This window comes from Plecotus auritus, assembly GCF_963455305.1.
Source record: "Plecotus auritus genome assembly, chromosome: 13".
Lineage (NCBI taxonomy): Eukaryota > Metazoa > Chordata > Mammalia > Chiroptera > Vespertilionidae > Plecotus > Plecotus auritus.
Window position 1 is genome coordinate 15,496,306 of NC_137779.1, and position 14,300 is coordinate 15,510,605.

Genomic DNA, 14,300 nt, shown 5'->3' on the forward strand with positions numbered 1-14,300 from the left:
ACAGGTGGGTGGGTAGGCACTGTGGTTCCTCCTTCCGCTGGGTAGGACCCGCCGTGAAGAGGAAGAAACACAGAGTGGACAGCAACGGCGTCAGGTGAGCGAATGGCAGGGCTCCGGAGGCGGCGCTCTGTGTGAGTCCATCTACAGCATCTGGAAGGCGAAGCTGCAGAAGACGTACCAGCGCGCAGGGCTGGCTGCGCAGGCCACTACGAAGGGCAGGATGGCAGTACTGGGTGGTAGAAAGTTGTCACCATTCACACAACCGTCTGCTAAAGAGTGAGTGTTAATTCTGCTCTCACATATAGAGCACCTGCCTTTTCTTCTGTTTTGACCCCATTCTGGTGTCTGTTCTTTCCCTCCTCCTCCCTCTTGGCCCCTTACCTAGCTGAATAGTGTCCTGGGAATGGTTTAGGATTTGTTATTCTCAGTGGGCAAAGCAGCATGTTTTTGTTCTTTACTTCTCCAAGTAGGTGAGAGCGATGGCAAGTTCCATGGGTCACGGGTAGGAATGGTGTGTGCTGTCCTGAGCGGCCCCTGTGTGGCTGTGGGCCCCCAGCAGAGCCAGTCCTCCCGCCCATCCGCACATACAGACTCTTGACCTCAGTCTAGTCTACAAGGAAAAAGCGACGCATTTGGTAAAGTGCTTTGTCCTCTTTTATCTGGAGCGGTCACCCCGGGTGCTGCAGGAGCGGCTGTGAGCTCCTCTGCCCAGGAGCAGACCTGGAACCTGGAAAACAAACCGCAACCTCGCCATGTGCCCTGACGGGAATCGAACCAGCAACCTTTCGGTGCACGGATGATGCTCATCCAACTGAGCCACATGGGCCAGGGCGCCAGGGCTGACTTTTTAACACTCTGGGCCCCGGCTATTTAATGTTGGAGCTGGGTGCTGTCTACACCGGGATAGGTGTTTCCCCCTTCACTTTGGTCTGGGGGTTGAAATTAAAAAAAAAAAAAAAAAAAAGTAAAAAGAAAGAAAGAAGCCAGTATTCAATGAATTCTCAAGATTAACAAATTGCATGTTGTGGAATAAATAATTCTCTATATAGTCCTACTCAAACTCAGTTGATAAATCAAAATTCATGGCTATAACAAAGTAAAATTACCCCAATGTTTAAACATTGGTTGCAAATTTATCAAAAACACTTCTAAATATTTAACAAAAATGACAAGCCTAACATATCACTTCTAAAACTGTCTTAACATCTGAGGAAAGACACACACACAGGCTGAGAAGCGGCTCTAAAAGGGGAACACAAACACCCATTCTCTTAGGTGTGTTCTCAGCACCCACGGGGCTCCACCTGCCGATCAGGTCGTTGGAAACTCAGCTCTGGGCCAGGCACCTCAGGAGGGGCTGGTGCTGCCCTTCAGTGAGGCTGGCCTGCCCGGCTTCAGATTGAGCCTTTCTTTATAACAAAACTTTCCTACAGATCGGGGAACTCTTAACTATAGCCCCGTCTTTCATATTTATTTTCAGTTCCTGACCCTTGGCTTCTTTCCCTGAGATGAGGGATTCGCTAAATTTCCTGTAGGTGCAAAGTCCTGACCCGATGTCCTGTTATTTGGAGATAAGATCCTGGTGTGTTGAGATGAGCAGCCTTCCCAGTGAGCATTTTATCCACTCAGCAGGGCTGAGTGGGGCCTGTGTGTACGTGGCCGGAGAGAGGGGTGGCTGGACACTCCCACCTGCTAATGGCAGGAGGACCGGGTGCACGGTCGGTCGCTGCCCCCAGCTCCTTCCCCACAGCTCTGGAGTCTCAGATGTCTGTGCTCATCAAGATGAACGTCCCTCATTCTTGATTGAGGGGCTTGCATAGACGGTACTCCCTGTGCCCCGCCCTCTCGGGGCTCCACAGTCCAGCAAGCCCCTCCAGATTGCTGACCCGTGGGCTCCACGTGCACAGAGGCTAAGTTTGGGCTGGTTATTGATGCAGCAATGGATAACTACAACCGGATGAGAGCAAACGACTAGATTACTCACCATTCCACATCTTTAAAAAGCGAGGAGGGTGAGATGGGTACAGGGGCTCAACTGTATGGCGACAGATGGAAACTAGACTTTCGTGGTGGGCATGATGGAGTACATTCATATGTCGATCATAATGGTGCACACCTGAAACTTATATAATCCTATAAATCAATGTTACCTCAATAAAAAATAAATTTAAAAAATAAGTTAAACAATAAAAATGTAAGCATCTTGTCTCAGGCTGCTCTAACAAAATACCAGGCTGGTGGCTTATGAACAACAGAAATACACTTCTCACGGTTCTGGAGGCTGGAAGTCCCAGTTCAAGGCTGATTCCGTGTTGGGTGAGGGCCTGCTTCCTGGCTCATAGATGGCTGTCTTCTCTCCTTGTCCTCAGATGGTGGAAGGAGTAAGGAATTGCTCTGGAATCTCTTTTATAGGGGCACTAATCCCATTCATGAGGGCTCCACCCTCATGACCCAGGCTTCTCCCAAAGGCCCCACCTCTTAATACCATTACCTGGGGGGGGGGGGGGTGTCAGGTTTCCTATTCAGACCATAGCAGCCTCCAGGCAAGTTGACCTCATCACAATACCTTCCTTCCTGGCATGCCTTTGGTAACTCCTTATTTGCGTGTCAATGAGAATCCTTGGATTATGAGAGTCTTGCCTGTTCATCCCAGGCCTGTGTGGGAGGCCCCTTGACCCTCAGTGCTGCTTCTGGCACCTCTGAACACAACCTAGCTTTGTGGCAGCAGCGATCCCCCACCTCTGCCTGTGCCCTGGAAGCAGCTACCCTCTAAGGCAGGGGCCAACACGCTTTTCTGGGAAGGGCCAGGCAGTGAATACTTCCGGCTCTGCGGGTCCGAGGTCCCACACTCCATGGAGCAAGTATGACAGCGGACGACATGCAGGGTGTACTTCCCTGACCTGCCCCGAGGGTCTCAGCACCCAAGCTGGGTGCAAGCCATGAGCGCTTACTACATTTTTCCGTTGAGCACACCATGTGGGCATGCCCTGCTGCCTATGGCATGTGGGTGTATCACCCACTCAGATGCTTTTCCGCGTGGATCCCCAAGCATGGTTTTGGAACTGCTTTTGGCGGGCATCTGTCTGGGTGGGTCAGGTGTGTGTCTGCCCTGTTCAGCTGCAGTTGCCTCGCCCTCTGCATTTGCTCAGCTCCATCCGGCCAGGTGCTTCCTTCCTCCCTGGCTCCTAATGGGCCTCCTGGACACGCTGCTCTCTGGCCTGGGAGGCAGAGTCTAGGCAGGGCTGAGCTGGCCCCGACACATATGAAAACCAGAGCAAAGGCGGAGTTGAGCAGGAGAGGGGGCGCCGGCTGCATGTGGGGCTGCAAGAGGGGAGGTGGCCCGTCTGCACCGGCGCACAGGTGCACGGCAAGCTCAGATTCAAGGTCTCTTCCGTGCCAGCTTGTCTTTAACACCAGGCTTTCCCATGAAGTTATAGCTAGTTGAGTATCAAGCATTTCTAAAGAACCCCCTGAAGGAATGTTTTTTCTTTGTGCAAACAGTCCTTTTGTGCAGAGGGTGTTCTGTGGCTTCTTGGCAGAGACACAGGTGGGAAACACCTGATTGAACATCACTCACTCAGGAGTGTAAAGACACGCACCGCACGTCAGCACAAAGCCAGGCTGCCGAGCCAGCGCAGCGAGGGATCCCGGGCTGCTGTACCCCGCAGGCCCTTCCCAGGGTCATCCTCAGCACCCAGCTCCCCGGGTAACCCACCACCACACACGGGCTGGTCTGCATATCTCCAGAGCACACGGCTTTCTGACATGATCCCATATCTCCAGGCTGTATCCCTGGTCACTGCCTGCTCTGCCGTCAGCTTCCTGCTTGTCTGAGAAGAAGCCAACCGGCTGTGGGATGCTGGTGAGGGCTGTGCACCTGCTGGGGGGATGACTGTGGGACCCCCTAGCAGGGCAGCAACAAGGCGGAAGAGGGTGGGCAGCAGGTTCCTCTGATGCCCTCTCTCACCAGGCTGGGCCACTCAACCTGCCTGTGCTGGCCTGGACCGCGGGGCCTTCTCATCTCCCTGCACAGCTGCCTGCCTTCCAGAGGAGGTGGCCTGGAGAGGTGCCCGCTGCAGCCCTGGCGGTCCTGTGATCAGAAGGGCTCCTTGCCCTGACTTCGTGGTAGAACACTGGATCCCACACTGGGCCATGAAAGGTCACTTCATTGGCCATGAAGAGGCTAGGCAGCCTCCAGGAGCCAAGGCCTCAGCCCTATGACACAGGGCTCTGGATTCTGCCGATGACCATGAGGGCTGGAGAGGTGCCCACGCCGCTGACACATGACTGCAGCCTGTAAGGCCCTGAGCAGAGACCCCAGCCACACTCTGCCCACACTGCAGGAAGGACAGGACAGCAGGACACGCTGACCAGCTGGAACTGCACAGGAGAGGCATCTATCGCTATCCCCAAATGCAAGTTTTCTCTGTTTATGAGCAGCCTCACACGACCTAAAAGGATGTTAATGAAGAATACTGGGAGGCAGGTGAACACATTCTGCATCTCTCAGCTGATGGGTTGGTTGGACTGGAAAACGTCTTGCTGACGGCGCAAGGACACCCAAGGACATGTGATGAGCGATGCCTGTCCAACGTGTCCCCTCGTGCTTGTCCTGGGGAAACTTGGGCCTCCACCCAGCTGTTTCCTCCACTTGGTACCTTTGTGCAGCCTTCTTCCAGGTCCTGCCAGCTCACAGCCTTCTTCCAGGTCCTGCCAGCTCACAGCCTTCTTCCAGGTCCTGCCAGCTCACAGCCTTCTTCCAGGTCCTGCCAGCTCACAGCCTTCTTCCAGGTCCTGCCAGCTCACAGCCTTCTTCCAGGTCCTGCCAGCTCACAGCCTTCTTCCAGGTCCTGCCAGCTCACAGCCTTCTTCCAGGTCCTGCCAGCTCACAGGAAGTGGCTGACCTCAGGGAAAATAACGTTGATGTCTGTGGCACAGAATCGTCATGGTTAGTCATGCGGACGGTGTAAAATTAAAATGACGCCTGAATGAAACAGTGCTTAAATTTAAGTCCCAACGAAGTTGCTCAGTTAACAGCTAAAGTAGCCAGAAAAGCACTTGGGAACCAGGGAGAAAATCATGGGGCTGATTTTGCGAAGCCACCAGATGCCGCAGACAGACTGGCTGGGTGTGCTGGGCCCAGGGAGGGTCCTGCTGGAACGCCTGACACAAAGGCACCTGGGCGCTGTGGGGCCAGAGATGGCTGGGTGCCACGGCCCTCCGGCCAGCCCCAGCCACCCCTGGGGTCAGGCAGACACTGTGAGCAAATGCGCTGGCGCTGCCAGCCTCCAGGTGTGTGACCAGGAGTGGGCTTCCCACACGGCCTGGGGTGGAGGCCGGAGGGCCCAGAACAGCCTCTGCGAGGGGGTGTCCAGGGGCGCCTCCAGTAACCCCTCCTGGGCAGACACCCTGGAGAGCCCGGGAAGATCCGGGCTGACAGCTGTCTGGCCCGCGATGGCCTCCTTGGACTGCCCACCGCTGCACCTTCCACCCTGATCCCCGGGGCCCAGCCGGTGCCTCTCTATGGCGGGCGGGACTCCATGGCATGGACAGGCCTCAGTCTGCATCTCCATTCACGTGCGCCGTTTCTAGTTTTGAAAGCTGCTACGCACATTCATGTGAAGGAAAAGACGCCATCCCAGATGGAGAGGCCCCAGGTCCACACTGAGGGACTGACTGAGAGCACCGGGCCTCCCGCAAGGAGCCACCTGGCGCTGCACAGGCTCCTCCTCCGAGCACCCGCCTGTCCCACGTGAGACGCAGGAACAGCACCTGTGCCCTCTCTGCAGCGCACCCTGGACGGTCAGGGAAACTGGTGCAAGTCCTTCCACCGGGGGCCACACAGCAGCGGGCGGATGGCAGGGCCCCTGCACCCCTGGCCCGGAGCTCAGCGGCTCCCGGCACTAGCTCAGGTTTGACCAGGGTAACCTGAAGCTTTGCGAACGGGAAGCATCCTCCCCAGGCTGGGTGTCTGGAACAGGGCCTGTGCCTCACGGCGTGGGAGCTTCGTGGCGACTTGCTGATGCCCCAGGTCCTGTTGATGCAGAGGCCGTGCTGCGCAAAGCCTCGGGTCCCATAGGGGGTGCAGAGGAGGAACCCTGAGGATGACCTGGAGGGCCCCGCTGCTGTGGACACCAAGGTTTCTAGTAAGTTGGTGTCACGGCTGTTCTAGCCAGCTCAGCTGAGTAAACAAAATTCTCAGCCATCCATTAAGCCTCGGAGGCTGACGAACCTGCTCCCTTATCCACCCTGACCCGGCACAGGCCCCGCTCTGCCCGGAGGAGGCCACATCAGGCAGGGAGCTCGTGGGGGCTGTCACAGCCTGGCTTGGTCCCCATACACTGAGCTTGGCCACAAGATGTCCCCGGGACACTGCTCACCAGCTGCCTGTGGTGCTCTGTGCCTCTGCTCATGTCTTCAACACGAAGCCAAGGGCCAGGTACGGACCTGGGTCTGCGTCACCAACACCCACTCCCCGCCGTCTCTGGGCGTGGGATGCTGGCAGTCAACACGCACAGCTCCCCCAGCACTGTGGAAGCACCGCACGCTGACCTGCAGTCCGTCCCTTGGTCTGTGACACACCTCCATGGTATTTCTGTAAATACAGTGATGCTGACCAAGGACAGCGTCATCGCAATTCTTGAGGAGCTGGCGACATGGACTTCAATAGGGGCAGGGGCACAGTCCCTCTGCCGACACCAGTTTCACAGCCTCCTGAATGCCCAGCCCAGCGCCCGGCGCCTCGGAGTCCAAGCTGAGGCGGGAAGACCACAGGGGTGCCCAGCACAGCAGTGGGTTCAAGCAGGGCCGTGGAGGGGCACAGAATACTGATGAGGTGCCCCTCCCTTGTGGCGGTATCTCCCCAGCACCCTAGGAGGGACATTGCCGCTTGCCCTTTGCCTGTGTTCCATGGCTTTGCTTCCGCGAGGCCAGGTGGGTTTGGAGCCTCGTCTGACAGTGCTTTGCTATTTGGCAGTAGCCCATGGCGGTCAGCACCTCTGGAAATGGCGTGGGAGCTTTGCTGGAGGTCAGCGAGGTGTACGAGACTCGCGAGCCCGGCCACGGGCAGAACCAGCAAGAGGTTCATGCTGAAATGGACACACAACCCGGCTCCCTGCTGCCTTCGGCTGTGTGGCCGGCGGTGCCTCTGCAGAGATGAGGCAGATGACGGATGTTCTGAAGTGGCTCACCGACTCTGCCCCAGCACGTGGCCTCCTGCGGGAGCCGTGGCCAGGCTGTGGCTTGGTGAGGTCACCCTCCATCGTCCCTGACCTGGCAGCTCCCTGGAGGAGCCCCAGAGCATGGCTCACCCGGCAGCTTCCCTCACGTCTCATGAGGCTCACATTGCAGCCCACACAGCTACTCCTCACTGACATTCCTGCTGTGGAAATCCCTCGGGAAGTGTCCCCTGCATCCCAGTGACCTAGCTACAGGACACTTGGGGCCTGTGTGGTCCCTCCCTAAGGTGCCAGGTCTCCCGCAGCGCCTCTGTCCAACAGAGCCAGCGCGGGAGGCCAGTCCCTGCACTGGGAAATCCATCGCTCAGGACCAGGACTGCCTTCCGGGACGGCGGTCAGCTCCTGGGCAGTGGCCAGAGGCCCTGGGGGAGGCTGGGCGGAGTGCAGTGGGGTCTTTCCTCAAGGGGCCTGGGTCTGTGATCGCGGGGCCGGGCCTCTGTTTTGGTAGCCCAGGTCCAATGTTGTTTCCTAGAAACGACCCTTCTGCTCACATGGACCAAGTCAGACTTTAGCAGGCTGACCCTCCATTCACTTCCAGGGACCACGATCACCAGCCCATGCCTGCACCTCTGCGCGTCAGATTGCTGACTGGGGCTGCTCCCCCACCAGGCACCAGGACAGCCATGCCCACCTTGCCTTTAGCACCTGAGCGCCACCAATAGCCCTGCCACCCCGGGAACCCCCCGCATTTAGAGATCCCTGCTCTGTGGCAGCAGTTCCCACTGTAGTTTCCGACCCGTGGAGAAGGGCGATGCAGTTCTTCAAGAGGCCCAGGCCCTCACTGATGTGGTCCCCACAGTCGTGGGACAGGCGCGCCCCCTGGACCCTCCCGCAGTGGGTGAGCAGGTCTCACTTGGTAAGTCGCCTAAACACCCTAATCTCCCTAAGCCCTCAGATCCTCCCTCTGCATACTTCAGGTGGTCTGCCCTTTCAGTCCTACTTATGTGCCTGCCTGTGGTCCATGTTTCAAATGACCCACGAGACCTCAGGCCTTTCTAATTCCCGGCGCTGCGGCATCCAGCACAGATCCTGCCAGTGGACCTGTTCAGTGGACTCGCCTGATGCATCTCATATTCCTGCCACCTGGGCCCCACACGTGTGCTCCAGATCTCCGCCTGCAGAGCTGGGAGGACCACGCAGCTCCTCTGGAGCAGAGCCACCTCCTCACGGGTCACACTTTGCTCCTCACCCTTGGGGCCTGCTGGGCCTGAGTCTGGTTATAAGCAAAGTGGGGCGGGCTGAGGATCCTGCAAGGCCCCTGCCTATGGGAGGCCATTCTAGGTGCTTCAGGTAAAGGAGGGCTGACCTCCTCAGGGAGGGCCCAAAGGGGGCTCTTCTGGCAAAGAAGCCGGCAGAACAAAGGGGTCTGAGACTGCCGGCTTCGCCGGGATCTGCCGTAGCTCCTACCCCATTTGAAGGATCTTACTTCTTCCCTATCAATGATTCAGCTTTAAAAGAAGACGCCCTGACGTGGGGCCCGGCCACATATGTGAGGAGGCTCTGGGTGCAGTGTCTGATTTGGCTGCTAATTCCCAGTTGCCCTGGGTGTGTGGTGCAGGCTATGACTGTGCCTTGGCTGCTGGGGGCCTGGCCTGTCACATATGCTGCTGTGCTTCCCGCCCAAAAGCCGCCCCAGACATGGGCTGAGCCACCCTTGATTTCCCTCCTCCTCCCACTAATCCTGCATTTGGCCTGCCCCAGCTGGGGTCTCTCTGCCCAGCTGCCTTCGCCGCCCCCCGCAGCGCCCTCTTTCTGCCTGGCCTCCTTAGTCAGTCACTTCCTTCTACTGTCCTGGCCTCGGACGTGCGTCAGAGCTCCTGGCTGTCCTTGGGGTGAGGCGCCATGTGGAATCGGCAGGTCCTGGGGACCACACTCAGTGTCCAATGTTGGATACAGGCTGACCATCAGCCCAGTGGAGGGTCTTGGCTCTGACCCTGGGGTGGGGGGGGACCCGGGGGGTTGCCTTGGAGAATTCGTACCTCGAGCCTGCAACTTTAAGTTTACTGTAAAGCACCCCATGGCCTCTTACCCAGGCGACACGTGCCCAGGTGTCTGCCCAGTTACCCTGTAAACTGCAGAGTCACGGCTGCACAGATGCCCTATTTCACAGGAGGAAACAGCCGCGTGCAAAAAGCGAGGACTCCACAGAGCAAGCTCTTCGCGAGACAGGAGGAGGAGAAGTGGTGACTTGCTGTCTGCAGGGGCCTGAGCATGGCTTCCACATGCCTGGGTCAGGCCTAAGTGTGGGTGCACCTCTCTGTCCTCTGTGTGTCCGGAACAGGGAGTGGGCAAGTCACGAGCGTGGGTAGAGCGACCAGATGCTGATGCGATGATCCCTGGACCCCGCAGCCAGCAGGCCATTTGCAGCGAAGGCCACGCAGTGGACAACAGCGCTGTGGAAGGCCAGCACGGCCAGTGGCTTCATCGTCCGCCAGTGAAACACGCGAACCCGATGGTCCCAGCCCGCGGTGGCCAGGATCTTTCGGTCAGGCCGGATCTTGACGTCAGAGATCCCAGGATTGGTGAGTTCATAAGTCCCGCGCACCTACAGCATCGAGAGAGGCAGAGAGTCGTTAGAGGGCTTCTGAGACCCGTCACAGAGGCTCCCATCTCAAACATCCCGCCCACCCCGTCCAGCAGCTGAACAGGATGGAAACGTGGGCTGCTACGCAAACTTACCCCTTCCTCCGGGGAGCAGGCTGGCCGAGGGAAGCGGCCTCACCCCTGCCCTTAGCCAAACCCTGGGGTTATGAGGGAGGACTTCGGGACCTTCCCTCAGAGAGTCCCGAGGCCCCACAGAGCTGCCCCCGGCACAAGCCCCCTGCACGAGGTCTGCAAGGAATTTGGGGGCTCTGATTCCCTCCCATCAGGCCCTCAGGAAAAACCTCAGTGTCCAGGTGAGGGGCAATATTTCCAGCTTGACGGCAACACGAAGCCGGCATTTCTCCCTCCGGAGAAACCTCACACCCGCCCAAAGCACCAGGAGTACAACCAACACAAAGTCCATCTTCAGCAAAACTGAGAGTAAGTGAAACCTCAAAAGGCGAGAGGGGATGAAGGCCGCCGAGAGTGGAAACGAGCAGCATGTGGGCGAGACGAATGGAGGACAACACTGACCACAGGGCATGGCCAAGGCACGGGAAAGCCTTCGTCCCCAGCCTGGGTCCCAGAAGAAAGCGATGCTGGCACAAGACAAGGAGTTGCACAGGCACATCCATTTGTGTGGAGCAACTATGAGGGCTGGCATCGCTGGCGCTGACACCCCCATACTCCTCAGTGCCAGGTGATGACCCCTCACCGACAGGTGCCTCCTGCAACCAGAGCTGCCTGTGGTCACACTGCTCTTAGTTACACAGGACTGTGCTGTGCTCTGCAGGGCACCTGGTGCCTCTGTCCCCCCAACACTAAGTGACAGAGGCACCTGGCCGTCATTGTGACAACCCCAACCGGCCACCTCCTTCCACTGCTCCTGTGTTTGGCCTCGCTCTGTGTATCATGAGCTCTCGCTGCCCAGAAGTCACCTTGCCACCCCTCACCAGCACCCCCTTTTCTCCTGATTCACCTCCCAATGGGGCCACAGTGACCTAGATGAGAATCACTTATTTCTTCAAAGATAACACAAGGGAAATGAAGGAAAGAAATGCAGAAAAAGAAATGGCAACATTCCTTGGAAGCCAATAGAAAATGTCAACAAGCATTTCAGCCTTAAATCCACAAACAGAACTTCATGAAGCAGTTACCTCTGTAAGACACAAACCCCAAGCAGCACAAGAGAAGAGGAGACGCACTGGCAGAGCACAGGAAGAGGGGGAAGGAAAATGCAGAGATATGAAGGGGAATCGGAAACAGCAGACGGAGACCCGGAGCCTCGTCACAAGACAGTGAAGGCAGGAATGGTACAAAGTGAGCAAAATGAAAGGGGACAAAGAGAACAGTCAGCGTTAAGAATGTCTAGTCAAATCATTGGACATAACAGCTAAAAAGTCCCTTTGGTAGTCAGGCACACAGAGCAAGTCGGTTTCCGAGGGTAAGGTTTAGGCTGTCCTCAGAATGTTCCAGGCCACATCCGTGCCAGCAGACGGCAGAGTGATGCCTGCAGAGGCTGTGGAGGAGGCAGGGCCCAAGAATTTTATATCCAGCCAAACTGCCGCTCAAGTATAAAAACAATAGACAAGAATTTTTGAACATGTAAGAACTCAAAGTTATATGCTCCCATAAGCTCTTCCTGAAGGACTGGGAGATTAACCCCAGTCTCCTAAGAGAACTGGAGAACTGCAGCAAATGGCCTGGCAGAGAACACGGAATCGACTTACCTGTAGGATTAGGTCTAAAACAATATGGGGATTATGGCTATAGAACCGGTTATGTAACTAACAGAAATATGGGAGGGTAGCAAGAGAGATGGGATGCTAAGTTTACCGATTTGCCCATTTTTTGTCATTTGGGGAAAAGATACACTAGTCAACCTCATATTTGAGAGATTATCTGATACTCCGTAAATAATGACAAAACATTATTTCCTCTGCCCCACCACCCCAGACTTTAGGTACCTTTGTTTCCTAGCATTTGCCCTTGTATTTCTCCACAAAGGATTAAAAAACAGATTTATGGTTCGAATCCAAAGTCAAATACAAATCTGTGCTACGTATGAGAGAGATGCCAACACAATGATTGGCAAAGATATACTAGGAGACTACGGACAAGAGAAACAGAGGTCCAATCTTACTAAGAAAGGCTGAATTCAGAGCCAAAAGCATTGTGTCAGACTATGTACCATACTTAACAATGATAAAGGGTACAAGTCATAATAAAGAGCTATGAATATCGATCAACAAATCAACAGTCTTATCTTAAGCAAGAATAGGAAAGTGGCTATGATAGAGTAACTGGTACCAGACCAGTCCTCTTCCTGTAAACAACCATCAAACTGGACAAAATATACTAAGCAACTATGAACAGATACCAGACAACAGGTCGGACGGGCAGCTAATGAGATAAATCTCCCAAATGCCCCAGCAGCTCTCTGCCCAGGGAATGTCCCAGCCACGGGTCCAGGTGGAGCCCAGCAGCTTTGTGAAGTTGGAAGGCAGGGGTCAGAGTGTGGGGCAGCTAGAGCAGCTGAAATCTGGGGCATGGCAGCGGCATAGAGGGGGCTGGTGGAGGGACTGAAGGCCGTGTGTGGTCCCAGGACTTCTGTGTGAGGCGGCATGCTCAGGGTACCACACCAGGTTTACCAGACAGTGGCTGCTACAGGGTTAAACTTTACAGATACAAGAGACCAACTGTGATCTCAGGTCCAGCCGGGACCCGAGTGCAAAGACTGCATGACAACCTAATACTCACTGAGATGCCACATGGCCTGGCTTCAAGAATGAGGATTACACCTTCGGGCAGGGCCCACTCCAGACTTACTGTGACGAAGCTGGAAACCAGGCCCTACGAGTCTGGAAGTTGGTCCCACCACATTAGAGGAACCTGGGAATGACTCTGGGCTTCCCACAGATCTGCCCTAATGAGCACAAATCCAAACCCACACCAGTTCAAGGTGAAGAGCCAGTGACTGAACTGCCTGTGAGAACAAAAGTGAACATTCTTCAAAGCAAAAGAATAGAATTCAGTCTCTATCCCATATTATTTACAACTAGAGGCCCGGGGGGAGGGGCAGGTGTGTCCCTCAGCCCAGCCTGCACCCTCTCCAATCTGGGACTGATAGGATCGGGCCTAAATGGGCAGTCGGACATCCCTCTCACAATCCAGGACTGCTGGCTCCCAAATGCTTGCCTGCCTGCCTTCCTGATTGCCCCTAACCGCTTCTGCCTGCCAGCCTGATCACCCCCTAACCATTCCCCTGCCAGCCTGATTGATGCCTAACTGCTCCCTTGCCAGCCCGATTGCCCCTAAATGCTCTCCCCGGCAGGCCTGGGTCCCCCCAACTGCCCTTTCCTGCAGGCCCGGTCACCCCCAACTTCCCTCCTCTGCCGGCCTGGTCACCTCTAACTGCCCTCCCCAGCAGGCTTGATTGCCCCCAACTGCCCTCCCTTGCAGGCCTGGTCCCTCCCAACTGCTCTCCCCTGCTGGTCATCTTGTGGTGGCCATCCTGTGTCCACATGAGGGTAGCCATCTTGTGTGTTGGAGTGATGGTCAATTTGCATATTACTCTTTTATTAGATAGGATAGAGGCCTGGTGCAAGGGTGGCCAGCTGGTTTGCTCTGAAGAGTGTCCTGGATCAGGGTAGGGGTTCTCTTGGGGCATGGGGTGGCCTGGGCGAGGGGCCTGTGGTGGTTTGCAGGCCGGCCACGCCCCCCCAGCGACCCAAGTGGAGGCCCTGGTATCTGGGATTTATTTATCTTCTATAATTGAAACTTTGTAGCCTTGAGCGGAGCCAAGCCTCCTGCTTGCTCCATGGCCACAGCCATTTTTGTTGGATTTATCTTCTATAATTGAAACTTTGTAGCCTTGAGTGGAGGCAAAGGCAGGCCAGGACTGCGGAAGCTTGGCTTACTCCATTGCCGGGGGCAACTCAAGCCTCCTGTTCTCTCCAGCTCCCTGGCTGCTGCCATTTTTGTTGGGATTTATTTATTTGTCTTCCTCCATTGCCGGGGAAACCCAAGCCTCCTGCACGCTATGTGGCCACAGCCATCTTTGTTGGGTTAATTTGCATATGCACTCCTGATTGGCTGGTGGGCGTGGCTTGTGGGTGTAGTGTAGTTATGTTTAATTTGCATATTACTCTTTTATTAGATAGTATGTCCAGTAAACAAACAAAAAATTATTAGACATGCAAAGAAGCAGAAATATATTATGACCCATAGTCAAGGGGGGAAAAGGCAGTTAATAGAAACTGACCCAGAATGGCACAAATGTTGAACATATCAGACAGAGATTTTAAAGCAACTATTTAAATATGTTTTTAAAGAAAACATGAAAGGAAATGCATTAAATAATTACACACAAAAAAACCCCAAAAAACACCAAAAATGGTCTTGGTGAGTGAACAGATAGGAACTATTACCAGAGAAATGAAAGTTATAAAAACAAACAAACACCCAGAACAGCCAACA

The 14,300-nt window shown here is 55.4% G+C and overlaps 1 protein-coding gene across 1 annotated transcript in view; it reads right to left on the bottom strand.

The window, feature by feature from the left end:
• Window positions 1-9,219: 9,219 nt before the first annotated feature.
• The window catches only part of GNB1L (G protein subunit beta 1 like), a 54,065-nt gene continuing 48,984 nt past the window's right edge, over window positions 9,220-14,300 (bottom strand). The window contains exon 8 of the mRNA XM_080650155.1: window positions 9,220-9,783. Coding sequence (XP_080506281.1) covers window positions 9,532-9,783 — 252 coding nt within the window. The 3' untranslated portion in view covers window positions 9,220-9,531. The remainder of the gene's footprint in view (window positions 9,784-14,300) is intronic.